The sequence below is a fragment of the Hesperophylax consimilis genome, chromosome 14 (genome assembly GCF_061612785.1).
Source record: "Hesperophylax consimilis isolate HC1 chromosome 14, BYU_Hcon_1.0, whole genome shotgun sequence".
NCBI classification, from domain to species: Eukaryota; Metazoa; Arthropoda; class Insecta; order Trichoptera; family Limnephilidae; genus Hesperophylax; species Hesperophylax consimilis.
The window spans coordinates 2094233-2109224 of record NC_142849.1 but is presented as its reverse complement, the minus strand read 5'-3'; the positions used below and the strand labels follow the sequence as shown (position 1 = coordinate 2109224).

General features: G+C 33.1%; 1 protein-coding gene across 1 annotated transcript in view; it reads left to right on the top strand.

Annotated features, from left to right (window-relative positions):
- The window catches only part of LOC149417770 (putative peptidoglycan muropeptide transporter SLC46), a 104845-nt gene that overhangs the window by 51987 nt on the left and 37866 nt on the right, over positions 1-14992 (top strand). The window contains exons 2-3 of the mRNA XM_089639411.1: positions 9345-10204; positions 10408-10579. Of these exons, the coding sequence (XP_089495537.1) occupies positions 9353-10204; positions 10408-10579 (1024 nt within the window). The 5' untranslated portion in view covers positions 9345-9352. The remainder of the gene's footprint in view (positions 1-9344; positions 10205-10407; positions 10580-14992) is intronic.

The following is a 14992-nucleotide window of genomic DNA, read 5'->3' as shown; positions in this document are numbered from 1 at the left end:
TTCAATAAAAAGATAATGTGAAATAATAAAATAAAATAGCATACATTAGGCGGTTATGAAAAAAAATAGGCAAATATGATGAGATGTGGCTTTTTGTTTTAAAAGTGTCACCAAACAAGGCCAAAGCCATTTCAAGCAACGTTTCAATTCTGAATGGTGGTCTTGTTTTTTTTATTAAAGAAATGAAGTAATTACATATAAACTCTTATTTTAATTGGGTTTTTACATATTAAAAGATTAGAGTTTTGGATTTGTTATGTTTGATAATGTCAAAGTTTTTAGGTTTAAATATTTTTTTCAGTATTTAGAGATAATAAGTTAATGTTGAAGAAAGTCTATAGTGTGTTTATGTCTTCAAGGGCTTTTAAAGTAACGGTTTCCCAAGTTTTATCGGGTATTATTAGTACTGTATTGTTGGCGTGTGAAGTAATTTGTCCATTTGATTGAAAGAAAATATCGTTAACATATATGATAAAAAGAATTGGTCCGAGTATTGTACCTTGTGGGATTCCAAAGTCTGATATTTCTTTATCACTATTATTAACCTGGATGGTTTTTACTACTTGTGGGCAATTTTTAAAGTAGTTTTAAATCTGTTTAATCGCGTTGTCTTTTATACCAATATTATTCATTTTTCTCAGTGGACTCATGGGATATGCTATCAATAGCATTTCTGAGGACAATAAGTCTACCTGCACATTTTTACCTTTATCTAATGATTCATAAATGTATGAAGTTACATCAGCAATAGCATCTTGTGTGCTGCAAAATTTTACTAAGCCGAACTGGTTTTTGTGTGAAATTTTATTACTTTATAGGAAATTGAGCAATTGTTTCTTGACAATTTATTCAACGTTCTTTCTTATGTTTGAAATTAGACAGATTGGGCGATAATTAGTTACTTTTTGTGAATATCCAGATTTATAAATAGGTGAAATTATTGTTCTTTTGTAGTTTGTTGGAAATATTCCCTTAAACAAACTTTAGCTTATCAAATGAGTGATGGGTTTTATTAAATTAAGTTTAATGGATGTTAGAATATTATGTACCGTAAAATAATGCGGGAGATGAACCTTCTTTCATGTTTTCAATTATTTTTAAGATTCAAATTCTGTTGTTGTTTTAAAAATGATTATATTTTTATTCTGTAAAGTCCTTGGGTTATCCAAGGCTTTAACTATCTTAGTTTTGATTTTATGTGCATTGTAGTTTCTGTAGTCGAGTTTTTAATGTGCTGAGATAATATATATATTCAAAGTTGTTTGAACACGTTTCGGTATCATCAGTGATGAAAACATTGTTCCACTGTTCATTTATTGTATACTGTATATATTTTTAGTAGTAATTTGTGAAATAACACAATTTAATCTAATAATATTTACTTGCGCACGTCGGGATGTGAACCCGCAACCTCCAGATTGTTAGTTGAGAGCCTTACCCCTCGACCACGGAGGCCGTGTATTACGTATTCATGTTATATTCTTTTACGTTATAAAATTAAAATAAATTGGAACAAACACAAATAATGTCTAACAACAACACATGGTCAAATAAAACACAATTTAACAACAATCTAACTTCCTACCGTATTTCCGATCTTTTCTCGAGATTTCCACTGGACATGTTGTCAAATCACTGTAACTGTAATTGCTGTAATTATTACAGAGCATTTAGGATTCAAATGTGAAAAACAAAGTCTTTTTATAATACATGGAGAGTATTAGATATTTTTATTATTAATAATACTAATTTATTAAGAATCTCTGCAAGTTATTCGTAATCCGGTGAAAAAAAAGGTTGCAGGCACATAACGAATGAATTGATAGGTTTCCTGACAAACTTTTAGTAAATTACGAATATATAATATAATGACGATGACGGAATACATATTCACAAAAATTCTAATATTTTTGCATTTCGTCATTATTCTGGAATTTACTACATTTTAGGGAGTTATTTATGCATTTACCATATTATTTAATTAATATCATTTCTCGAAATATTAATATGGAAACATATACTGCGGTTTAAAGCCAATAAATCCACCTCGATTACACCGTTAATCCATATTTAAAGCCAATAAATCCACCTCGATTACACCGTTAATCCATATTTAAAGCCAATAAATCCACCTCGATTAATCCATATTTATCCACCGTTAATCCATATTTAAAGCCAATAAATCCACCTCAATTACACCGTTAATCCATATTTAAAGCCAATAAATCCACCTCGATTACACCGTTAATCCATATTTAAAGCCAATAAATCCACCTCGATTACACCGTTAATCCATATTTAAAGCCAATAAATCCACCTCGATTACACCGTTAATCCATATTTAAAAAGCCAATAAATCCACCTCGATTACACCGTTAATCCATATTTAAAGCCAATAAATCCACCTCGATTACACCGTTAATCCATATTTTTAGGTTCTATAAATTTGGCAAAGATCGCTCAAAACGTTTTTGCAAACATGGCATCATAAAATGCCAAAAAATCGCTATTTTCTTGAAATGACATTTCCCTTGTACTTGTAATTGAACCCTTTTCGTTTGATTTTCCGACGCTACAAAAATATAAGGCCTTCTGCAACAAATAACAGTAAAATTTAATAGATTTTATTTGTTATTTTGTGAGTACAATTTACCAGTTTTAATCTAAATCTAAGACTATTTATTTATACTAAAAAAGCACTAACTAATAAGATTAATTGGCTAAAGCACCTTAAATATGTTACACATAATTATTATTGCATAAAACTTTATTGTTATTTAAATTTTTAATAATAATATAAGAAATAATCAATATCGCAGAGTTTATTGTGTGTCCCGGCGTTAATTACCTTCTCCCAGTTGATTAAAATTCGCAGTTTTATGTAAAATATGTTGATTATTCAATTCAATTCCAGAGAGTACTTACAGACATAATTTATGTTTACACATACATGATATTTGCACGGTCATTGTCAATTAAGCAAATGGTTTTAATAGTGTTTTCCTTACCATTGTTGCCTCTTAAAAATATTACTATTAAACAAACAGATTATTATAATGCAACGTTTAGTACCTGCCTCGCTCTACACAAGATGTACGTTGCTCAAAAACAGTACGTACCGAAGTAAATCGAAAGGAATTCATTTTCCCAAATAATAAGTACATGGATCAAAAAACCAGAACACTTTGAATTTTGTAAGAAATAAAATAAAATCACAATTAATTTATTCAATAATTCGTGTAAGAAATAAACTACTTCGCTTTACACAAGATTCGTTTTTTTTTAAATTTTCTATATTTTTTCTTCAATAGAATCATTATGCCAACTTAACAAAAAAAATGTTTTTAAAAGGAAGAAAATACTTTGGTGTTGTGATATTATATATTAAATGAAAAAACACACTTTGTAATACACCAGTTATTTGTGAATTAATAAATGACAGCCAACCAGGTATCACTTATCTCAAGTTTCATCAGGGCTGTTACCTGTTACACCCCGACTTTTAATATAATAATCAGGGCTATTATATTAACTAAGTTAACATAAAAGTCCTGATGGAACTTGAGATAAGCGAAACATGGTTGGCTGTCATTTATTATGTCAATAAAATCTGGTGTTTTACTAAGTATGTTTTTCATTTAACAATGTTTATATTTTTACCCCTTTACTAATGGGCGTATTTTAGATTTTGTACAGCTGAGACACATCCATTTACTCTACATTAAGGGTTGGTTATCAGTTGTGTAGGGTTCGGAATACGTTCATTGGTAAGGCTCAAATTCTTATTGTTTGCCGTTTATTAAAAATAAGTATGAGGATTGGTCAACGATGCCTAGTAAATGTCTATTAAAAAACGTTTCCATGATAACTTCTCAAGATGACAATTCAACACACCTTTCAAAGGTGATTTAAAGTCATTAAAAGTGATGAAACAAAACTAGGTTAAATAGTTACATATATAGTTTATTATTATTTTCATAACTTTATAATACATTTTATAATAAGTGTGTTGAATTGTCATTTTGATGAGTTATCCGGTCACCAAAAAAAAACAGATTTCATTCATTATTTTTTTTGACGTTAACTGATTGTTTTTTTATATTCCATTAAGAGACGTTCCTGACATCGAGGTATTGGTGTATAGTACGTCAATTTAAATGTGACAATCATTATATTTCCATAAAATTACACTGGTTTTACCATTTTCGCCTATTTTCACACTTTAATACTACACAATCGTAATTTGAATCAATAAATTCATCCAGTGATATTATTAGTGTCAATCAGGATGGTATATCCGACGTGATAATAATATGACTGGAACTGGAGATAAGTGTTAACCTTATAATTTGCATGCAACAGGTTGGAAAATGACAAAAAGTTTAAAACCAATTTTAAAGTAATGATAAATAACTGAGACTTTGTTGCAATAAAGTGATTTGTTATTTGCTAAGGCAATCAAAATTAATTGCAAGTTAATAAAAATCGTAATCAGAGTTTTTCACGAGCAGTAAATTTCGAAATTGAAAAAAGAATAACACAAGAATTTCCTTGTGGGCGTGTTTCGTTATACAAATATTGGTCTAATCGAGGCATAATTTTCCATTGCAAAACTTTGTTTACGAAATTCAAATGGGACAGAGATCCATGATTATAAGTGAGACGGAGCGGTGGGCTATTGGAGGTAAATGGAATATTTGTTTTCATCAAAATTTGCATGACAGGCACTTCTAGTGTTATTCTTCATTCTATGGTTTACGGTGTTCAAGCTAAAACTCAGCAATTAGGCGAAAAAATTGTTTTATTGTCAATCATTCTGTAATTATGTGCTTTTTTCTGAATTATCATTTTATCATCGTCTAAAGTCGAAAATTATTGTGTTGTAGCAACAAAAAACAAAACACGCGAACGGTAGCTACCCGCAGGGGTAGGCAGTGAGGTTGGACCGTTGAACATCTCGGTCTTGGCATGTACTCTCTGCTTCATTCACATCCATACAACGTCTCTTACATCCTACACTTCTGTTATTTTGATTCTTGGCGTGGCCCGGCTCAAGTATTTGGTGCACTTGATAGTGCCAATCCTTTGTCGGGCATCTCCAACTTTGTCTACCTTGTAACGGGATAAATCAAATACCCGTTAATTTATTATTTGGTGTGGAAGTCCTACAACTGGCGACACTATTAGAAGAGGTTCGGAGTTGGCTGACGGAACGACAAGAGCTTCGTCTTCAGTATTCGGGTGGTGGATCTAGCAATCCGACGCACGGGGAAGAAAGGACTCTTCGCGGAGAATAATCGTAATGATATTTAAAATTAGAATTCATGATTTTACTACCCACAATTTATTATAACTTATCATCAACCACCATGTTAATTATTTTAAAGTAAAAAAAGACCGACCTACTAACGCTTCTTCGAGGTTAGTCGCACCCTAAGTTTATTTATATTTTATTAAATCATTGAGTCTCTTGCTTTATTGTTATACAATAAATTACATTTCTAAAATACGAATCTTTTATTTAATATAATCATTATTTTATTTCTTACACACAATAGCTTAAATTCATCTTTATTAAATTATGGCTAATTTATATATATTAACATTTTTAATATGTTACTTTGGCGCACAAAGTGGTTTTTCACCCCACGTTGGGCGCCAATGTAGCGTTAAAAAAACACTATTGATGCTATTCTTTAAAATGATGGCAAACAAAATGTCGGTAATTCATTAAAAATCTTAAATCCTTGAAAATAGAGATTATTTTGGGTTCCCGACAATTTTTTTTTTGGAAGACTAAAATCTTCACAGTTTCTCGTGGGGTAGTCATGTATTCCGAAATTAAAATTCACATTCTTAAACATGTATTTTGGGAGCATTATATTTTTTAGCTAAAATATAAATATTAGGGTATTGTAAATTATTTGCTATGTCACACTTAATATTCCTAGTTTTTTCTGCGTAATAATTATCTTAGAATACCTACCTACTACAATTCAATACTGCTCGCATTCCTCTATTTCGAATTATTTGCAATTTCTTTATCTGTGTTTGATTGCACAAGAAATGGACACTAGATCAGTAATTTAAATGAGATTCTACTATACTATTGTAAACTAATTTACTTGTATTTACATCTAATTTATTCCTTATTCTTCTTAAAACATTAACCTTTTTTGCCATTTTCTGATCTAATAATTCAAAGTTAGAGTTAAATTTGAGTCGATTGTCTATTATAATGCCAAAGTATTTGCTTTCCTCTACTTCCTCTATTTCTTCGTTCTCTATGATAATTTTACTGAGTCCGTTATTTTTTTTTACCTATTACCGTGTATTTACTGTTTGTAACATTTAGTTTTAATTTGTTTATCTTTTACCACATAGATATTTGATCGGTCGTACTTTATTTTGAGCATAACTTCTTCAAGATTATTTCCCGTTAAATATAAAAGCGTATTATCTGCAAACAGTATTTTAAGCACTGCACTATATCGTTGATATATAATATAAATAGTAATAGCCCCAATAAAATAAAATAGGATAATGTGGCATAATATTGATTGTTCCGTTTTTTCAAGCCGATTAACAAGAGTAATTACAGAGGAAGAGCAATACTTTTATGCAAAATATTAGAAATTAATAACATTTTACTATTTTTTCTGTTTTACTCTATTTTTTTATTATTTTCAATGGCAATGGTTGTACGTGAATACAAAGTATAAGTTTTTTTCACAGTCCTTCTCTCTAGGGTTTCCTGTTATGAGGCGGCCTGTAGTTTTGAAACTTTTGTATTTAGTATCTAGTTGTCTTTACATTATCTTCATAATGTTTGTAAGTTAAATATCACTTTGTTCACTTAGCCATGTTTTTAGTTTTGTTTTAAATATATTCATTGCAATCATTTTTTTGTTTGATTTAGTGGAGCATTGTATAATTTCGTAGCATAGAATTTAATGTTTCTCTGTTCAAAAGATGTATTCAAACTTGGAGTAACCAGTATATTTTGGCGTATTGCTCTAGTTGAGTATTTATGTTAGGAAGTGGAGTATACAGTTTGTGTACATTGTACACTTGGAATTTTTTAAATATTTCTTCGGTCGGTGTTCTAACCAGAACTTTTAGAATTGTCTTTAGCACTCCTTTTTGGGCTATGTTGAGTCGCTTTGTGTGAGTGCTCAAGGCACACACCAACAAGTTATCCTGTACGCGATGAGTGATTGACACAAAGCGTAGTATCTACACTTTTTAATGTCGTTTATGTTGAGGATATTAGGGATGTTTCTAAAGAAATACATATATGCAACTGTTGAGTTTTGTCGTAATAATTCGAGGTTGCATCCTAATTTTTATTGTGTTGAAAATATGTTAAATTTAGACAGTAAAGTCAGTTTTCGATATTTTTATTTATTATATACAAAATCATATTACATGTAAAGTTACAGTGTGCAAAATAATATCATTTTTATTTTATTCTACTACTGCGTAAGGTATGCTAAAGTATCTCGTATATATGGGAGGAGTCTTTAGATACAAAAAGAAAATAATGCTTAAAGGCGACTTTTAAACAAGATTCAAAGACTTATTAAATAACTACGAAGGTACAAAAATCTCCAAAACTGACGGAAGTTATGAGGTTTTAAACTGAACATTGGTAAAATGTACAATCAGTACAATTCATAATTCAAACGCCAATTCTTCCGTACTGCCGCCAATGTACCGTGGTGTCACACGCTTTTCGGCCGCCAGCAAATATCAACGTTTTGACGACCTATATCTTCCATAGGTACTAGTCGGTATTTTACAAAAATGCTCTAATTATTGCAATTCCAGGATGCTCTAATTAATATGATACACTTGTAAATAACGTAAAATTTCGTTGTAGGAGACAACCCCATTGCGTAAACGCTTAAAAAGGTTAAAATTGAGAAGTTCAGTTTAAAATAGTTAATTCAAATGAAGCAATCATCCACTTGCCGGACAAACGAAAGGATTATGAATGACTTATTATTCATTTGTGTATTGCCGAGATGACGGACAATAATATCTGCATACGGTGGGTTTCTTTACATCGAATAATTGCACTGACCATAATTTGCGAATGACGCCGAACCCATTTTCCACTGAAAGGTTGTCAACTGTAATGAATTCAATTTGTATGTCAACTTCAAAAGACCTAAAAACATATGAACATAAATAGGAACACGTGTATGATTTCATTTGGTATTGTTGGTAAAGTTTCCAATTAACAATGAGGATCGAAGAGTCAAGGTTACTCGAGGATACTGACTGGTATTCAGATTTTAGATAACTTTACTAACTAACTAACTTTAACAAACTAACTACAACAAATATATGCTAAAAATATACTATTGAAACTATTTAAAAATACTGAATCCTCTACAATACCGCGTATTCATCAAACAAGATCAAATCACAAAAAATAAAAAATATTTTAGGTCAAAAAACTACACTCGGACAAAGAAATTATATTTATTTTGCGACGAAACTCCAAAAAATCCTTCCCCTGATATAAAGCGAATAGAAAACTTGGATGATTACAAATCAAGAATAAAAATCTGGCTGAAAGAGATTATGAAAAAACTAGAACGACGTAGAAAACTTACAAAACAGAATGGAATAACTATAGTTCACAACTTTAGTTAACTCACAGGTCACCCTAGTGAGGAGGACTAAGAAATACAATTTATTATACTTATATTTAATATCATATTTTGTATGTACAATGTTTAAATAGATAATAGAAAAAATACAAAAAAAATATTTAAAAAAACTAACATTCAGTTCGGATATATACAGTAGATCGGTGGATGGATAGAGAAAGGAGTGTCTGGAGAACGTATGACTCAAAAGTGAGTGAAAGGATAAAATGGGGACATCTTAGAAATACGTGTCGAGTCGAGTTCGCACTCAGATGTCACGGATTCAATCCTTTGCAATCCAAAGACCCACACAATTACACAGGATGAATTTCAGATTTATACTATGGTAGTTTAGAAAAGTCAAATAGTTTGACAAACTTTTTTAAAAACGTGTAGAGATGTATTCAAATATTTGAGTCTGGTTGTCTCGAGGGTCGGTTTTACATAAAAATGTTCCTTATCCTAGTACATCATCTTTACATTTCCATGGAAACTGATTGAGCATGATGATTAATTAGTTATTTTAAAAAATCCGCTCACTTCAGGTCATTTTATTTATTTTGTGAGTTTTTTTAGGAATTGTCTGAATTATTTATTTAAAAATATGCTAATCTTCTGCAATTTGAACTTAAGACAGTTGAGTGACGAGGCATTATTGATTAATTACTTGTTTTCATCTTTCAGGTATCAAAATGACGGAAGCCGTAGAAGTGAATGGTGCGAAGCCCCCAAAGGCCATAAAAAACGAAGCAACAAACGAAGCACCCAGCAACACTAAACAAATCACAGAAGAAAAAAAGCGTTCTTTCAGCGAATCTGTGCGATGGCGGTACAACAACCTTATGGAGAAGATCCGACTCCTGAGGGCAAATATCACGGTGGAACCCATGCTGGCCTGCTACATCATGCCCAGTGTCCTGGCATCTCTTGCAACACAGAACCTCAATCTCGAAAAAGCCTGCAGGGTAAATTTGAAGTTCGACACACACATCTGCGACGCTCTATCAGCGAGAAATACTGCCAACTATACAGCAGAAGAAAGCGAAGTCCAACAACTTGTCGCTCAGATGCAAGGATGGAAGACGATACTTCAATCAGCCTTACCCTGTTTACTCATACTGTTCTTCGGAGCTTGGAGCGATAGGACCGGCAGGAGAAAACCTTGCATGCTTCTGCCTATAGTTGGAGAATTCTTGACGAGTGTTGGTCTGATCGTAAATACGTACTTCTTCTACGAACTTCCCATGGAAGTGGCAGGAGTAACTGAGGCTTTGTTCCCTGGTTTAACTGGGGGATGGTTTACCATGTTTATGGGCATCTTCAGTTACGTGGCAGATGTGACGACGGAAGAGACTCGGACTCTAAGGATAGGTGTAGTGAATCTATTTTGTTCTCTCGGTGTTCCAGTGGGGATGGCTCTCAGCGGGGTATTGCTAAGGGAAATTGGATTTTATGGAGTGTTTAGCATATCGGCAACTCTCTATCTCATCAGCTTTTACTATGGATACTTCCTTCTGGAAGAGCCAAAGAAGACAGCTTCCAAGGTAAGTGGTTATCCTAAATCTAATATAGAATCAACGGAATATTTTCTGCTTCTCTTTTCACTGTTTCTCACTGTCCGTATTTCTCTTTTGCTCTGTTTCATTTTTCTGTACGTCTATTAGCAGTTTCAAGCTCTAAGAATGAAGTTTTTAAAATTCTTGACCGTTTTCAATGCTGTTTTAATACTGAAATCGCATTTCCACAGGAACAACTGACCCAAGTGCCAACCACCTGGGTTCAGGACGTAAAGAGTTTCTTCGACCTGAACCACGTCAAGGAGACCTTCACCGTTACCTTCAAGAGAGGTCCAGGATCCCGCAGACTCAGAGTCACAATGCTCATGATAGTCGTCTGCGTTGTCATAGGACCTCTGCACGGTGAGTGCTTTTTTATAAACACACATAATATTACCTGTTATTCTTGATGAGTCAACGTAAAGTTATATATAAACCTACTGTTGTGATGAAAACTGGAAGCCTCTCCAAAACTTTTGCCTAAGGAATAGGTAGCAAAACATGTATGAAAGAATTGAGCGAACTAGAAGTACTTAATTATGTCCTAGGTAGGTAGGGAGGATATTAAATAAAATACCAGGAAACGAGGAAAAAACTTTAGAAAGCTAATAGGTTAATAGTATCATTATTATGTTTACACCAAAAAAGAAACCACGGAAGAGAAATAGCACTAATCTAAACATCATAAAAAGTCTGCAGCACAAAATATTGCATCACAAAGAAACTTTCTCACAGCCATTTGTTACAATAATTAGGAAATGCAATTACAATAATGTGTTCGTAAATACTCGAATGTAATCACAAAACAGGCCATTGGGACACAAAAAACTTAAACAAGCTCATTATTATAGCACTGAGCATTACTGGGCAAAGATGTCTTCTAAATTAGATAAATATATTTTTTTCAAAGTTTTTGTTCGTGATTTTCTGAAATTTGTGTTTCTTTATGACGACACACATTAAACCTAAGTTTACATAAATCAAACTGCTGTATTTTTTTTTTTCATTTGAAATTAAATACGGGGTGATTAGTACATGGTGTGAAAATATGACGTATGGCAGAAGACATTTTGAAGCAGAAAAATTCATACGAACAAAGAGTCAATTCTCAACAGCGTGATAGATGCAATTTTCGTAAACATTATAAATATAAGTTTATTTGGATTAGACCAAAAATTGCTTATTATTTAATAATAAAGGCACTTCAAACACGCTAATCATACAAATAGCTACATATTAAAGACCCAGCCCTAGATACCGTTGTTCCTCAGCGCTTTCGATTTTTAGCAATTTCTCCATTATGTAGCCGATTTTAAACCTTTTAAATAATTTTTTAATCATTTTATAGCGTTGACAATTTTTTCAATTTTTTTTAAATTTTATTTGGTACTTTATTTTTTACATTTCAAAGTTTTCCAGTAATGTTGGCCTCACTGGGTGGCTTGCCCGTGCTGAGGCCTTAATTTTATAATATATATATTTTTTTTTTTTATATATTTACTCCACACAGGAGGCCCTGAAGAAAATAATTTCCCTCAGGGCCTATGTCATCTTTGGGGATGCTGTGTGGAGGGTCTTTTTGTGGAGAGGAAGGAGTGAACATGGGTCTTGAAGAGTCCCATGTTGTAGGAGGGAGGAAACACAGAGGCCGGCAGTTCGTTCCACAGCCGAGCTGTTGAACTTAAGAACGAATCGTAGAAGCGACCCGTTCTCATGTGACAAGTGTCAACTGTGTACAAATGTTGGGCGCGCGTTTGGCGTGTATCCCGACTACGCACCGGTGCCGAAGGGATCAATGACGCTAGTTCCTCAGAGCATCTTCCATTGTAATACCGATAGAACAAGGACAGCATACCTACCTGACGCCTGTGCTCTAAAGATTGCAGTCCGTTTGTTAAGATTGGGGAATCTATCAAACGGACCGCCCGTTTCTGCACAGAGTCAAGGGTTTTTTTCAGGTATTTTGGGGCTCCAGACCAGAGATGGCTGCCAAATTCGACAGTAGGGCGCACTTGCGATTTGTACAGGGTGAGCAGTTGTGTACTATTAAAGTATCTGCGGGCCCTGTACATTACAGTAATTACAGTACGCCCAGCTTCTGAGAGGCCAACTTTACTCTAGCTTCGATGGAGCCTCCGTACCTGAGCTGGTCACTTATAGTTACACCAAGCATATCAATGGAAGGCCTGTTCGGAAGATTGCTTCCGTTGAAGGAGACTAGATTATCATTTGGATCCCTTTTAGACGTAATCAGACAGGATTGGGTCTTTGAAACATTAAATTCGACGAGATTATTTTTACCCCAGGAGGAAATACTCTCGAGATAACCGTCCATTCTCTGCTTCAAAGCCCTCCGAGCCGTTGGAGTTTGTGTGCCCTTTGGGGGCTTGTCAAACAAAAAGCTATCATGAACTGTACTGTCATCCGCGTAACAATGAATCGGAAACAATGAATATGAAAATATAATCTGCATAATACATTTAAAGAGAAAATAATTTATTTAAAATATGATCTTGTGTGTTTGTGAGTGATGTGTGTTTCTGTTGACATCCACATCAACTTTTTTATTCGTCTATTGCGTCATAAAATATTTCACATCGTTTACGAAACGCCCTGTATTAACGCTGAATTATTGCAGACACTTAACAAATACGAAGAATATTAAAACACGGAAGATAAGTACATACTTAAACGAAAAAAATATTTAAATAATCACATAGTTTTATAAAGAGGTAAAGGCACCCATACACGGAACGCGGTGAATTCTCCGCATTACTAGCCTCGAGGGAAGGTCATGCACTTGACAATGGCAATATAATACTCATCATCGTACCTGCAATTAGTTGGCATTGTTGCCATCTCTGTGTGTGGCTACTTTATTAACCAGACTAGCGACATCCGGATCGCAATGAATGCCAGCGAACAAAAATAATACGCAAAATTGGCGACCATTCCGTTTGACGAATAGTACCTACCTAATACTTATGTAAGTTTTTTTTTGTGAAATCAGTATGCAACGTTTAATTTGGGTAATAATTCATAATACTATAGTGCCAAAATTATGTAGATATTTTGATTAAATGACTTATTTAACAGATAATTGCCAAATAAATGGTGAAAATATGTATATATAACTTCATTATTGCTCCACATTTTAACTACTGCTCAACTATCCTTTTCCTGTGTAACGACAGAGAACAAAATAAATTTCAAATTCTCCTAAATAAGGCAATGAGAACAATACTCAGACGAAATAGACATTCAAAAGTAAATAAAATGTTAAAGGAACCAAATTGGCTAGCGGTGAAACAGATGTTGACCTTGAACACGATGATATTTGTACACAAAATAGTAAACAACCTGCTACCCAAATATTTTTCAAATTAAATTGTATACAACAAGGACATACAAAAACATAAAACAAGGACGTGCAATGAAATCAGGCTACCCAAAAAGGACAAGGCAAATACTAAGAATAGTATACTATATAAAGAGATGAAATACTATAATGCGCTGCCGGAAAACCTAAAGTCTGCCCCAATTGGAAAGTTCAAGATGTTGTGTAAGAGCCACATCAAGCAAGAAAAAATATAGTATATTTATATGTTACAAACTAATTAGTAATTTGTAAACTTAAATGTACAAATTACTAAAATAAAATTAATAAATAATAAAAAAACATTCGTTGTATGGTACAAAGTTGTTTTCAATTCAAGTTACATAATGACCCTTACAAAAAAATCCCTAACCGCAAACAATAAAAAACGTATTTTTTATGGATAATAAATAATCTATCAACTTATACAACATTTGTAAATTTCCGCAATTATGCATATAATAACTGTAAAGTTTTACAGTCATTGATGAAGATTGAGATAATATTTTTTTGCTAATTTAATAATTACGTTTTCAAGTAGGCAATGTTTGAAGAGAAGATATCGTTTGATCTTGGCCTATTTCTGCAACCTTATTTTGTGTCGATCCAGATTCAAAATTGAATCTATCCGGCTACTTAGCGTGGTTACTTACGAGTATGTCCACCGTCACATGTAACGGAAGATTTAATAAGAACATTAATATTTATGAGAAAATAAAGTAATTTATTAGACGTTCTTAAAAATAGTTTTAGAATGTACAAAGAATCTTTATAACTTGATTATGTTTGGTAAAATAAATATAAACGTATTCCAATTACTGAAGCGTTTTTCTAATAATTGGAAGCTCTGGTTTTGATTCATCTTACCTATTAAAAATGAATGCATTTCGTTGCCCTGGGGGTCTAGCACAGCGAAATCGATAACTTTACAATAGGCTTAGCTACCGATGATTTTATACCGATATAAGCAGCACAGTCGCACTATTGATATCCAGACCGGTGTTGATCGTGCAAATTGACATACGCTGGAGACACTGGCACATCTGTCCATGAATTGACATTCCTAAACGTCAAACGGCTACGTTTTTTTTTTTTTTTTTTTTTTTTTTTTTTTATTTATTTTTTTTTTTTTATTGTGAATACCTCACAAGAGTCCCAACCGCTCCCGTCTGGAGCCAGTGAGACTATGGCATCCCCAATTGGGGGATGTTGTGAGACTGAAGGTAAGTGGGGAAGGGAAAGAGGAAGGTGGGGAAGTACCTGGCTATTCAGATCTAGTCACTTAACACGGCTAAAGCCATTTGGAGCAACGTTTCAATTCTGAATGGTGGTCTTACACCAGGGCGATACTGGTAGTATCTTCCACTCTGGAACGTGCCGCAAATATACTATATATTATT